Below are 14,686 nucleotides of genomic sequence, written 5' to 3' on the forward strand. Positions count from 1 at the left end.
GGCTTGAGTTGAAAACCATCTCTTTTTCATATATTTTGAGACAGTTCCCAGAAATGACCCAATCATAAATGATTTGACAATGTTCTCAAGCAGGAAAAGCACAGCTGCACTGAAGAAAGAGCTGCTGTTCCAACACGAGCTCTCTTCAGAGGTGCTGACCCAGCTTTAGATTAAATTTTGCTTGAAACTGGTGCACTTATATTTCTTTTCCTGACAGCATATTTTCTCAAAAAGACATCGAAGTCCATATTAAAAGTATGAAGGAAAACTGGTTGAATTTGAGTAATTTCAGCTAGAGAAATGTAGAAATCAAGAAAATGGCAACAAGATATTAAAGAAACATCTACCAGGTGTGGATGTTAGTGTGCTTTAAATTATTCATTTGGTTGTAGAAATTAAGATTCAGTCAGCTGCTCAGCCCTAGTTCTGGCTGATTTAGACACAGTTTCTGCAGGATTCAATCCTGCAAAAAACCTTCTTGCCTTTATCCTCTGTAGAACTTCAGTTGCAACTAAGAAAAAGCAGAGAAAATGTTATTCTTTTTCAAATTAAAACAGAGCCTGATTGGTTTATTTTGGTGCTAGTTTACTGAACTGACCACTTTTCCAAAAGTCCTGAGCTTCTAACAACCGTCCTGGCTCCAGAAAGGTCTGCTGGCTGCATGATGCTTCAGAGAACCGAAATACTTTGCCTTTGCCCAGATTTGAGTATAGAAGAGTATTGGGTGAGGATGTGTGTATGAATGATCCAGCTTTAGGAATATGGAGCCAGGATTTTAATCCAGTCACATGTAATTTATTTAGTACCACAGACCAAGTGTCTGATAAAGCTGGAACAGGAGTTTCTAGTTTCAAGTTCAGTGCTGAGGTCATTGGAATAGGATTAGCATTTGCGCCATGGTTTTATTTTTTTCTTCTCAACTCTGTATTTTTTATAATAAATAAGGGAGGAGCACAAACTCTTCACAAAACACTGGTTAAACACATATCTGGCTGTGCATGTCTTCTATTTCAAGCTTATTTTGTTAAGAGGTTTCACAATAACTCCCACTGTCCCCTTCCAAAGATAAGATTATTCCAGCTCTGACCATTGTTAAAAGGTTGGCTCACAAATTGGTAGAGAGGCAATGTGATGGAAATTCTTGAAGAGCTATCTGCAAACAGTTGCATCTGCTGTTTTTGATTGACATGTTAAGCCTCTGCTGCTGTTTACTTACTCAAGGCTAGCTGTCCAGATAGAAGTGTGATTTAAAATATAAAGTAGACATGTGGTAGGCAGTGCAAGGGGAAAGCATCTGGCTTCGGTGCACAGAAGAAAATAAGAGTAGTAACACAGGAAGAGCAATGTGATAGAAAACTACTGAATATCAATTGTAGTTTCTAAAATGTCTGTCCAGAAAGTTTATAATAGCTAAATATTAACTACTGCATGGAAATGATTGTCATGCTGTACAGATAAACTCTGCAGTTCTGAATGTCTCTAGTTGCGAAGGTCCTTCAACTCATGACTTCTTGTCTGCACCTCTCCTATAAGTAACGTAAATTCTAAGTCTGACCTCTGAATTCAACCTTTCAGACAGAAAGGAAACAAAAGAGTATCCAAGATGCTGAAATACCACAAACTTAAGCATCATCAAGGGAAATTTTTTTCAAGACAATGAGCCTCTGAAACTTGCTGACACCAAATACTGTTGAATTCTGTAACAGTGAACAAAGATGCCTAAGAATATCCAGATACCTCAATAAGGATGTAAAAAGTAAAGTGAACTGATGGGCTGCATATGGATCCCTCAAGAAATTCATCTGCTTGTGGAACACTAAGGAAGCAACTAGATGTCCAGTACAATATTTCACATCTTTCCCCAGAAACCAGGGAAGGTTGAACAGCTCATGCAGTAAGGTGTTTGTTATACAATAGCGATGATTTAGTCCTGAGAAAACCTATAATCTTCCTTCCTTCCTTTCCTCTTTTTTTTTTCTTTTTTGTTCTTTTTATAATTTATGAAGATTTTCTACCATTTCTACTAAAGGTTCTTGCTAAGCCTATTTTGGATGCTTTCCAATTTCCCCACAGTTTTTCATTCTTTTTGCCTGTGTGAAAAGTTCCCATCAAGTCTTTAAATTCCCTCTATTAATTTTAAATAAGAACAAGCTAACTCTTAGCCTTTTCCCCATGATTCATATCCACGGACTCTTATATGATTTCCCATAGCTCTCATTTTCAAAGACAGCCATCCTTACAAGGACATGGGCATGTGGAAAAGCGTTATGCAAAATGCACTGTAATTTTTTTCTCCTTAATATCTGTAGAACAATCTTAACCTAAATTACTATTCCCTAGGTAATGGAAAACAACATCTCTTTGGTTTCCAGCATTTGTAAAAGTATTGAAAAGAGAAGGGACTTTGTTTCTACTAGTTTTGAGTCTTCTTACCCTACTTTTCTGAGTACCCTAGTGCAATATTTGCTAGTTGGGATCTCCAGTATTTGTTGTTCTCTCAAACTTTCCTACCACTGAAATCCAGAGGAACAATGCTTTTACGTGTTCTTTCTCTTCATTCAAATGTAGCAGCAGAAATGATGGGTTGTTTCCAGTTATGTCACTTGAATATATACTATTCATTTTATTATTCTTTGGGAAAGAGTTTAAAAGCTAGGAAGGGAGCTGTAAACAGCTGCAACACAGGCCTGATCTGTCATCTTCTGCGAACTTTATAAGAAGTTATAATGCATCCAGGAAATGACCCCATAGACTCCAATTCAAATCTTGCAAATCACGTGTCCTGAATATTGTCAGCTTACGTCAGGGAGGTGTATTTCTCTCCATGGACTGCACTTGGGACCGTTACTTCCAAAATTATTAGGAATGTTGATGGATAAGTTTAGAGGACGAAGAAAAAGAGTCAAGATTTTATTAAATCTTTAGAAAAACTGTATGATTGTCATTAGGTAAAAAATATCTAGGGAAATATCTGCACAATTTATCTATTGTGGAATCCATTAAAGTCTTGCATCCCAAGATCAGCAGTATTTCTCAGCCAAGTTAGATATAACAGCTGAGAGCAGTATGGTAAGTATTGTAATAACACTCAGAGCTCAAAATGGCAGCCACAGACTGGTTAAATAAGAGACAAAGCAAAGCGAGAAGTTAATATGTGGGAAACTGAGGCACAGAGATGCCTCATGATTTGCCTAATATCTCTCAAGAAGACAGAGATAGCACGGGAATCCAGATCTCTCGAGTGCTGTCTAAATAGCATTAGTGTAGCCACATACCCCAACAACGTGATGTCCAATACAACGGCAGTGCGTATGTCTGTCTGGTCGTGAATACAGGATGTTCTTCACACTAGATGTGAGTTCATTCCCAGCTTTGCCATTGATTATCTTGACAATCCACCATAACTTTGTGCAAGTTTACTCTTTATAGTGTGGTGGTAAGACTTTTTTGACACTTTTATTTGTCCTGGAGAGGTAAAGGCATTTAAAATTTTGAGTATAGGGGAGTTTATAAGAGATTTTTTGGCCCATTTCAATTTCAAAGTCTTAGATGGGTTTTGTTGAAGTTAGGTAGGATTAGATTCAGGACCCTTTGTCTTATATTGCTTAGTCCATTTAAGAGCTTACTGTAGGACCATGATATGTATGCAAAGTTTATGCCAAATACAAAGACAGATCCTTTTCTTGAATGACCCTTAACTCAGACTGAAGGCGATGAATAGCCTTACCAGAAAACAGCCCAAAGAAAGAGAACAGCTAATGATACTCTTGGCACATCACAGACAGAGAGAACATTAATGCAGTTTAATGAAATCCCAGACAGAAAGCCAAATGGCTTGTGCCTGACATGCATTGACCAAGTATGATTGGTCTCTTGCTGATTTATGTGCATGTGTGATCCAGATGAAGCTACAGGATTTCAACGGAGATAATATGCATAATTAAAAAGCAAAAAAAAAATTACCGATGCAATGGCAGAGGTTGATGGAATCTAATTGAAGAAGCAAATTAATATTAAAAAATAATTCTATTACATTTTTGTGCTGAGCTGTATAGACAGTCACTAATCAGACAAGAGCTGGCTGACCTAGGAAAGGAGCAATCTCTCGTCTCAGCTGGACGGGAAGTTTTAAAATATCTGCTCAAAGGAATGTTTAAAAGATGCAAAACATACAGAAGAACATTTTGGGTTTCAATTAAGCTTATGGCTTATATGGAAACAGTTCCTATTACAGATTAGCAATATAGTTTGCTTATTTGGAAGCTACTTTGTAATTATATTGGTCTAATTTTTAACAGAAACTGTTTTTCAGCAAATGGAACTGCAATTTATTTTTGTGTGCACGTGTGTTAGTATTTAGGTGGAATTTTTATTCCTTTAGCCTCTTAATAAGCAGACAAAATTGTCTTTGTACAGTTTTGCTTGAGTATCTAAGTGCCACCTGTCTGCTTCAAGGGTTGTGATGACACTTGTGTTGAAAATATGAGGCCTTGACACAACTTACTTGTGGTCTGATTCTGCCAATCTCCATCACATTGACTGCCTTTCTGGAGGCTGGTTTGTATTTTTTTTTGCCTTGAGAAACCAGTGCTGTACATGTGAAATCCCTCTAGAACAAAGATTGTATAGTAATTTGTGGAAAGAATTGGGGTCAGAAGAGGAACATCTGATTTATAGCTCATTATCTTGCCCTGGGAACTCAGTGAATTCTTCCATCCCTTTTATGGGCAGGTAAGGAGGTATACGTGTTTCTACCCTTTCTCCCACTGTATACAAATACCAAATCTAGTGGTCAGAATCAGACCACCTGGGCACTAGGATCAGGTCTCGCCTGAATGAACAAGGGCTCTGATCGGATCCATTTGAACGTAGAGGAAGAACATGATGTGGAGGGATCACCTTGCGAATGTGGATATGACAAACCCACCTTGAACATCACGCTAGAAATTGAACCTGCAGCCTGTAGAATGAAGGACCCTCAGTTGCAGCAGCTGCAGCTGAGGAATCAGGTCTCTTGTGTCTAACTTAACTCTGAAGATTGATCATAGAAGGGATATGAAGGACCTCCTTCTAGTGACTAGTGTTGTACACAAAGAGGAAAAAAACTGTAGGACCTTGAAGCTTTTTTTGTGTGTTTATTTTTGTGATCCAGACTGGGGTTTAGAAACCTGTATTTAAATGCCTAGATAACCTGCCTGGCTTTTCAGAAACACTAGCCAGCAGTGGTGGCTTCTTCCAGTGGGAGTCTGAGGTCCTTCACTCTGAATCCTCAGGCTTTTTATTTTACAGTGGGATCTTAGAGACTCTCTCTTACATCTGACAAATTAGATTTATTGTCAGATTTTTTTGTTAGACTGTCACAAAATGTTTTACATATTTAATTCACAGTAATTTACCCTCTCAGTAAAGTGCAACTGGCAATAATGCTGAAGATAAAAGTTTGGTAAATGTATGACCTCCATCCATCACCTTCTTGAACACAGCAGGCATTGTGATAGTACATTAGGAGAACATCTAGTTCCCAATCCATACGATTGAACAGAGGAATTGAAAGTGTTACAGCCCCGTCTGGGAAATCTTTAATTTCTAGCTTGACTTGCAGTCTGATTTTAGCTCCAGACTTTTCTGATTCACTGAGGGAATAACAGGTGGGTCCTAATGTTATATCCATGCTTGAAGTGTTTGTAAAGTACATATATTCACATTTTTTATATGTATTTCAGCTCTTACATATCTGGATCTTTAAACATTTGTAGTGTTCCAGCTGTCAAAACATCATGTGAGCAGTGGTGAAAAAAGTGGAAGGAAATCTTCCCGTTAGTAGGCAGAGGAAAAGACGAGCTGAAATGAAATCCTGGAAATGTCCTTTTTCTTCTATGTGCAACACTCATTTACACAAAGACATTGTGTAATAATGGGAAACAACTACCTATTTGATGGCTGGAATGAATAAACTTAAAACATACTATTTCCATTTTCTTTTTTTTTTTTTTTTTTTTAAATCATAATTTCTGCCAGAACAGTTCTAAACTTCCTGGAAGGTCAGCATGACAGTCTGAAATTGCCACAGTCTTGTGATGCTGAAAGAGCTATTTCGCATTTGGGGTTTTTAAAAGGCACTTCAACTCTTCATTTGACATATTTAGGACTGGATTAATTTTTATCCTTCAGTCCTTTCACATTACACAGCAATGCAGAGTGACATTGACACTGGAGGCAGTTATAAAACATTTGCCTGAATGGTGTAAATTGACATTTATATAAATGGACATTTATACAAATGCCCATTGGACATGAAAGTGAAATCTTGTCTTTTTTGAGCTCATTAGGAGATTTATTGTTCTCTAAATGGACTGGAATCTCTCTTCCAAAATTTAATTTTAGTATCGGATCCTTCTTTGCTCCAGTTCTTCAGTGCTAAAAGCCAGATAATATTGTGACAGGGTTGTTTCTTTTCTCTCTTTCACTCAGTACAACAGCACAGGGACAGTAAAGGAAAACCCAAAACACTAAGAGCTCTGCTACAGTACATGTCAGTGGATATTTATCAGACACAGTCACTTTCTGTCCCAAAGTCACCCCTTCTAATGTACTTGGCGGGAGCTGTACTTTGGCTCTTATTATTTCTCCAGCTTGTTATTAATTTCTCCCATATGTTAACACAGACACTTGTGCATCAACTGTAACTACTGTGTACCCAAGTCCAGAAAACCAGAGAAAGGCAACCATTTCAGTGTCTGGTTTGGGGGGAATTTTTATAAAAAAGAACTGAAATTTCCAGCTGAAGTTTGCAACAGTTACCACTATTTGATTAGTTGCGGTGGAGACCTATAATTAGCTCTTCTTTAAGACGGCATACGGCTCCAACAGATGGTAAAGGAAAAAAAGCAAGTTAGATAAACAGGGCTATTTGCACAAGATTTTCCGGTCTCCTTTGGTCATATTTTGCAGTACGGTGCTTAGGTTCTAGCAAGATGGCATACTGTTCCTTCGAGGAATGCCCACATATCTTAATTTTCTCTAAAATATAGCAAAATTAGTATAGCCTGCAAGTGTTTAAGAATTTTGTGAATAATAGAAGAAACTAGATGACAAGGAAACTTAGAAATTAGGAAATACATACCTATTTTATAGGGACTCTGAACAAGAACTAACTGTCCTTGTGAGGCTAGCGGGAATTTCAGATGCTGAAGACCAAGAGACAGGACAGCCCAAAGTGTGTGTCTGGGTGGGTGAGGGAGGTAGCCATCCACTAGATAGCTTTGGGTTATGTTTATGACGGTTCCAACCAGGACGATGTGTGCTGTAGAGATCACTCAGATTACAGGTAGGTGGGCTACAGCTAGTCCAGACTGAGATTTTAAAGGCAATGCTATCTATACTCCTTTATTATCGCCCTCCCTGTTCAACTGTGTTAATAGACTATGTGATTGCTTCCAATTCACTTCAGGGCAAGGACATCTAGCTCAGTTTAAACTGCCTTCTGCTGTGATTTACCAACAGTTGACTTTCCACTGAAGCAGATTAGGAAAGATCACATGAACCGCTGACACAGCATGTCTGCGTGGGTAGTAACATAAGGTTTGTGGGTAGGAAGGTTTCAAAATGCTCACAGCTCTTTCTCAAGTAAGTCCGTTCCAATGTCCTTCATCTGTCTGTGCACGAGTGACCTGGGAGAATGAACCCATCTGCGTTTAAAGGTATCATATGTCTCTGAGATTTTCTTATGTGGGAACCCAAGTATAGAGACTATGATATGTTTCTTGTGTCTCTGAATTAATCTGAAATACAAATTTTTAAGTGTGCACTGTTATTCATAAAGAAATATTTACAGTAAATCTCTGTTTACAACTGCAGCATCTTGATTTCCCCACGTTATGGAAGAGCGTCTCTTTCATTAAAGCAAAACTTAGCAGAACCCTGCTTTCCCATTTGTCTGAACAGCAGCATAATAATACTGCTTTTCTCAGACAGCAAGAGAGATTCAAGTAGTTGCCAGCAATTGAGTAATTATCTTGTTTCCAGTGCTACAGTTGTAAAGGCATCAAAGAGGCTAGATCTGAAGTTAGATCTGTTTCCCATATGGATTTTTTCCTGACCGTATAATCACTCCCTCTTCATTTTAGACCTCTCGCACAATGCTCAATAAACCGTAGAGAGATAATTCTGGAGAAAGCAGGATGTAAACCTGAAGTCATATTTCTAAAAGACCTTCCCTGGAGTTGTAATTTTATATTTAGAATAAAAAAAAGATATGACTGACTTTGTTCTCTGCCTTGCGTGGGGTGTAGGAAGTGATGTAATCTCTCCAGCAGCAGAGTGTCAGGACTGAGTCGTCATATTTCCTCCTTCCTTATTTTGAAAAAGCAGTAATTAATCTTACTTCTCTGGGCTGCAGAATAGAGGACAGAGTCAGGGTAAATCCCATCTCTGCTCTTTCTTTGTCAAACCCAGAAGTTGAAGTATACTAAAAGCAGAGGTAACGGGGGTATAAGTATGATGTTTTCCCCTGTAATTCTCAGCAAAGCTGTAGTCAAGTCCTACAAGTTTAACAGAAAAGTTGTATAGGAGAAAATTTGCCGTGAAGGAGGTTTTAATGTGTTTCCTCTGGAGAAAGGTCTTATGCTCCTTGTGGTGTAGGGAAATCTAACATTATTTAAAGTTATTCTTAGCAAAGTAGTCAATTTTAAGATAAACCAAGGACCTAATTCCAAGGCTTTCTTCATGCTTCCGGTACCTCTTGGAAGCAGAGTTAAAAAATAATGCAAAGTGGTGTAATGATGATCACGCTCACTGTGCGTGGTCTCTGTAGTACTACAACTGAGAACCTCTTCCTTTCTAACTGTTGTTTTTTCTTTAGAAAATCTCTAAAACATACTGCCTTTCACTCAAGGCTTTGAAGGTACCCTCCTGTCATAGGAACGTTACCTCATGCGAGAGTTCTGAGTTAGGGGCTGTGCAATTAGGCATTAACATGTTTTAAACCCCTGAAAAAATAAATACGAACAAAACTCCAGCATTTCTCAAAGGTCAGATTATACCAATACTCTTGGGCAAATCTGGGTCTCAGACCAAGATGCCTACCATCCTTGGAAAGGTTTGTTGGTTAACATTTATTCCAGTATTCTTTGGCAGTTATAGACATCAGGAGGAAGCACAATCGAAAATGTAATTATGGGAAGAACCTAGCTGTCGAGATTGGAGCATGCTAATCACTTACACGCCAAACAGATCGCAGAGGGCATAAAAACCGGCCAATCCTATTGCTTTGCAAACAGCAAGAGTTCATATGACTTAGGTGGCTCTGGGGAAATCATTCATCATCAAGTCTCAGCTACACCAAGGCATAGCCATTTCAAAGTCTCTCCTTGGCAGAAATCAGAGGTTGAGATATGCACGTGTCATTGTCAGTTGATTCTGCCAAGGTGAGTTCGTTATTTGTTTGCTCCGTGGAAATGTTATTGACATAGAACAACTATGAAACTTCTCAAACCATTTTTATAGAGGTTAAAAAAAGAAGTGAGTAAAGGATGTTTCAAAGAAAGGAGATGTAAAGGGAAGAAGGGAGATAATTTAGGCATGGTGAAAACAGAGGAAGGATGCTATAAAAGCTCAGAGCTGAAAAATGAAGAAAGTGGGATATCTGGGGAGAACAATTAGGATAATTTGCCAGTGGAGTTTGGGAGAAGGAATGCTAATCTATCAGGTGTGTGTATTAGGATCTTAGAAAGGTCGGGGGAACAGTTCTGACCTGCAAAATATTATCAACATCTTTGATTACTTTTCCCTAGAAATGTCTTCCTCTCCTCACATGAACAGAAGTGGTGTGAGGGTGCTGCCGAGGGAAATAACACAAATGAAAACATTTGAAAATCAGGAAAACTGAGGTCCCTGTCACAGCTTTGCACCAGCCGAGGGATGCTGCCAGTCTGGCCAGGCAATACTTTCGGTTGATGTACCTGTGAGTCCTTCAAGAAGGGCAAGATATTCTGGCATATCACACCCCTTCAAAACACAATAGAGTAGCACATTAGTCAACTAACGTTGATTTCATTATCAACTTTATCAAATTATACCTACTACTAAGAGCAAACCGATGGTTAAGTGAGTTTGACCAGATGTCACATGTCTCTGTAGGGGACTATGGTTTCTGGTGGTGTCCTTCAGGTTCCAGTGTTTTTTCTTGAAGATGTTAAACCAGATTTTCTTATCTGTTGCTTACTTTTTTCTAGTTTCCTACCCCAACTCTCATTATATGCTCTGAGGTATTATGCAAAACTATTCTATTCTATTCTATTCTATTCTATTCTATTCTATTCTATTCTATTCTATTCTATTCTATATTTTCCTATTCTATTCTATTCCATTCTTCAGAGGCTTTTGCACATCTGCCACAGACACCCCCCACCCCCCAACCTAGCTCCTTCCTACTGGCAGTGGTCGTCAGAAAGATATAGTTTCTATTCTCACTAAATTAGGCTGAAAGTAAGTAACAAATTTGTTTACAGGTCACCTATCCATCAGTTCCTTCCTTGTAAGATTATCTGGACAGACGTTTTCAGGGGCCTCCAGGATAGCAAAGCCTTGTTCTGATTCTTTAAAGAGATGAATAATTTCCGTATGATGTGCTGCAATAACATGTAGAAATCTCCATCTATAGAAACTTACAGATGGGAAGATTAGGTAGACTAGAATGTACCTGGGGGAGCTTGGTAAATTGGATATGGAGACAGTGGGAAAGCAGGACATGATATACTGACTGGTCTATACAGGTAACCTATGCTATGTGTATGAAAGCGTGCACAACTGCAAAGAGCCTTTTTCCCTCCCTTTTTATAAAATGCCATTACTCAATAGTCTGTAAAAGGATTGTTAGGGGTGGTGGTGAGATGGCAGTATATTTTCTCTGGAAAGAATAGAAAGAGAGAGATGCATCAACAGGCTTTTCTCATTCTTTTAAATGAATGGTTGTGGAGCACAACTGTCCTGTTCATGCTTGCGATGGTTCTTACAGCCCTGAGAGCTCTGTCACTTTCCAGATAATTTGAAGACCTATTCAACCCAAAGAAGATAAGCAGTAAATGGAATAGCCACTTAGGAAAAGGGCACAGGAAAATAGGATTCCTTCTAGCTTAAGGGACACTGCAAGTGTCACAAATAAATCTCCTAACACAGAAATTTACTTAGCAAAAGCTCATTACCACAAAATTAGACTTTCCTTGATGAGTTCACCAAAGCTCAAGCCTTTGAAACTGTAGAATAAAGAGCTAAATGCAGGTCAATACAGTCTTAGCTCCAGCTCTCACCAGGGAGTGAGAGCTCCCAGCAGTTTCCACACGCTCTGTCTGTCTTCCTTGGGCCGCATGTGCCTGCGGAGCAGTGCAGGCATAGCTCAGAGCTGTTTGCGTAACCGAGGTTATGCTAGAAAGAGATTTGGGAAAGCCTATCGTTTCAGGCTTCTCTCTCACACCATCCAGTGCTTTGTGCCAAAGGACAGAGGTGCTTGTGTGAACAGGGGTACATCTGCCACGTCTCCTGCCAGCAACCCTCTCTGAACTATGTCAGCCGTGGCAAAAGCCAACCTTATCGCCACTGCCTGCTAGCAGAAAAGTCTGCGGGTTTAGAGAGACATGAGTGTCAGCAGGTATCCCAGGAACAAGGGGAAGTTTGTAAAAGTTACCGGGATGATGATGTTTTCATGGAGCAGACTAAGGAAGAGTATGTTTGGTGCAGGTACCATTTCTTGTTAGTGAAAGAAGCTCAAGTACAGTCATACAGCCTGGTCTGTGGCTGTACCGTGAAGCACAGAACATATCAGTGAGTGCTACTGCCTGAAGGGCAATATCTATGGAGATGTTGTCGTTCCCCTTTGCTTTGAGAGGCAGGATGCCTGCATTGCTGCTAGCATTACTAAGACATCTTCATGCTGCCAAGCGCTCCTCTGAGAAAACTCCTGCCGCAGCCGTATGCCATACTTTAGGAGAGAAAGAAGCAGGCTGTGGCCATTGAAATAGGCAGGGAGATGATGTGGCACTCATCTGCTGTAGTTCTCTGCCAGACCTCTGCAAAGGTAGATCTCTCTGCTTAAAACTGAGCAATTTTTGGCCCTGTAGTATCGTATTCCCTCACACTGATTTGAGACAACTCTAAGCATTGTTGTATGTCTTTGACTTCGACCTTTCCAGCAAGAGAAATGACTCTTTATGCCACCTTGCAAATCTAGCCTCTAAAGCAATTACACACTAGGAGTGGTCTGCGCAGGAGTGTGTTTGAAAAGAAAATGACATTAAACTTTCCGTCCTAGAAGAGTACCGGTATATCAATATCCAAATCAAATAACACAAAGCTTCCTTTGTCTGCCAGCTAGGAATAAGAATGCATTATACCTCTAATATAATTTTTGCAGTGTCTCTAATATGATGAGGTTTAAATTAAAATAAATATGACCGCATGCTTTTGAAGAGCTAATCAGGCTGAAACATTCTAACCTAACTGGTGTAGCACAAGGAAATGAATGTGTATTTACCTAGGCTGCCTGGACTTATGCATAACTATTGTGCAGGATATGTGATGGGAAGACAATAGCAGGGTGAAACACTTAAGCTGTTCCTGGGTGTGCTTGGTAAAAGTCAGTAATAGGAAAATGATTTGAATGTACTCTGGATGACAGCACTATGCTCCTGCTAATTAATTAGCTCAAGTCTTGTTGGTGTTATTGGTATTTAATCAACTCTTCCCCATGCCCCATATGATTTTTTTTTTTTTTCTTTTGAGAAGGTACTTCTTTGTCTGCACTATTCCAGTTCCAGCAGACCGGAACCACAAAAACTAATCATTATAATGACAAAACTCCATTCACTTGTCTACCGGGGCCTTTAGTACTTTTTTTTTTTAAAGTTCTTTCTCTTCTTTTATTTTTTGCCCCCACCTGACCAAACTTTACCACAGGAAATCTTTAGTCCTCCGTCAGTCTTGAATCACTCTCTTCTGATTGCAAATTATGTATGATTCTTGCACTGAAAAGCAAAGCAGTAGCTTTAGCACAGCAGAATAGACCTGTTCTGATCTGAAACTCTTGACAAACCAGCAGTCCCTAAGACTTTCTGAGCTGGACTTTTATCTTACCACAGCTCATGGACTCAAAACAATTCTGCAAAGGCCCAAATTCCTAGAAGTACCTTCTGAAAAACTATTCTTTGTAAAAAGCATGTGCCTGCTGGCTTCCTGATGATGATCACAGATCTTTGAAGGACTGATACTGGTACACCTTTTTTAAGCACGCCTTGTCAGGAGAGTTCCAAAATACCACTTGCTAAAGGACTATATTTCAAAAGCTCAGATTCTTACAGCACTGAATGCTGGAAAGGGACAAAACTAGCTCTGAATAAATTTTGCAAGAAGTTGTTTCTCAGGGGCTATGAGAACAGAATTAGCAGGGGATTCTGATTAACAGCCAAGATACAACTTGAAAGTACCTAACTCTGGTGCCCAGTTGTTCATTAAATAGTCACACAGTCGTGGCAGGCTCCTCTGGAAGGAATTCACTGTAGTAAATGTTGTTGCCTCCAATGTGGGTTTGTACAGCTAAGCAAGTCACACTGTTTTCCTGTTAGTGGAAGAAGAATTACTCAGTAAGCAGTGGATTTCAAGCAAAACTTTGCCGCAATCTAAAGCATGCACTTTTTATTTTTGTCAGATGAATGATGTCTTAAATTCCATAGGCTCCATTGTAACTAAAAAAAAATACATACACTGGAGGCACCTAAAAGTTAGGAAGGACAAATCCCACCTGAGTTTATATGAAGTTCATTTGTGATGATTGATACATCAGCACACAGATGAAGCTATTGACTGTCTGAATTCAATGTGCAGAAGCTTAGAGTTTTGGTTCTTGAGTTCCTCAGATTAATCCCAATTGTATGGGCCAAATTGGCAGCTCTCACATGGATCAAGGGCCTGAAGGATTACACAGAACTTTTGGCATCTTGCAAAAATGGTTACTTTTTTCTTTTTCTGTATTTTAACTTAAGATGCCTCTGCACTTCCAGGCTCTACGTTTGAGATCTGCTATTGGCTATTGTCCCCCCTCCTAGGTAGTAACTTCTGGGAGCACCAGAGATGACAAGAAAACTCCCTGTTCTCAAAGATGCCCATTGCAGGTAAAAGGTGAAATTTCACAGGTGAACACCCACAGTCCTTATGGTGCTGGGTAGCAAACCTCCCCAGAAGACATTTGATGCTTTACCTTTCATTAGAAATAAAGTTAATAGGGTAAGTGCTGTCACGGGGTCAACTGTTGTCATTTTGAAATCCGCCCTGCCTACAGTTTAATATTTATTTTCTTTAAATACCATGTTTGGGAACCTGCAACCCACAATAACAATCTGCTTCATTACCATTAATTCTTGAGAATGCAAGTGTTTAATTACAAGTACTAATACAACTGGCCTAGATAACATAAGAGAAAAAATAATCTTCCTGCAGAAATCACACCAGGAGTCTGTCTGTGTTTTGTGCAGGTGATTCCAGCCTTTGCTCAGCCTGCGTTCATGAAAACAACGTTTACAGCAGAATATTTCAGATTTTGTACAGAAACGAAGAGATCATTCTTAATGAATCAATGAACTTCAGAGTGCACCTGCTTCTGGATGGCGAAAGGGTGAGTTGTCTTGGGTTGCACATAAAA

The 14,686-nt window shown here is 39.3% G+C and overlaps 1 protein-coding gene across 1 annotated transcript in view; it reads left to right on the forward strand.

The window, feature by feature from the left end:
- The window catches only part of FAM135B (family with sequence similarity 135 member B), a 149,691-nt gene that overhangs the window by 58,142 nt on the left and 76,863 nt on the right, over positions 1-14,686 (forward strand). Inside the window, exon 3 of the mRNA XM_075141118.1 lies at positions 14,520-14,659. Within this exon, the coding sequence (XP_074997219.1) occupies positions 14,520-14,659 (140 nt within the window). The remainder of the gene's footprint in view (positions 1-14,519; positions 14,660-14,686) is intronic.

Source organism: Calonectris borealis, chromosome 2 (assembly GCF_964195595.1).
Source record: "Calonectris borealis chromosome 2, bCalBor7.hap1.2, whole genome shotgun sequence".
NCBI classification, from domain to species: Eukaryota; Metazoa; Chordata; class Aves; order Procellariiformes; family Procellariidae; genus Calonectris; species Calonectris borealis.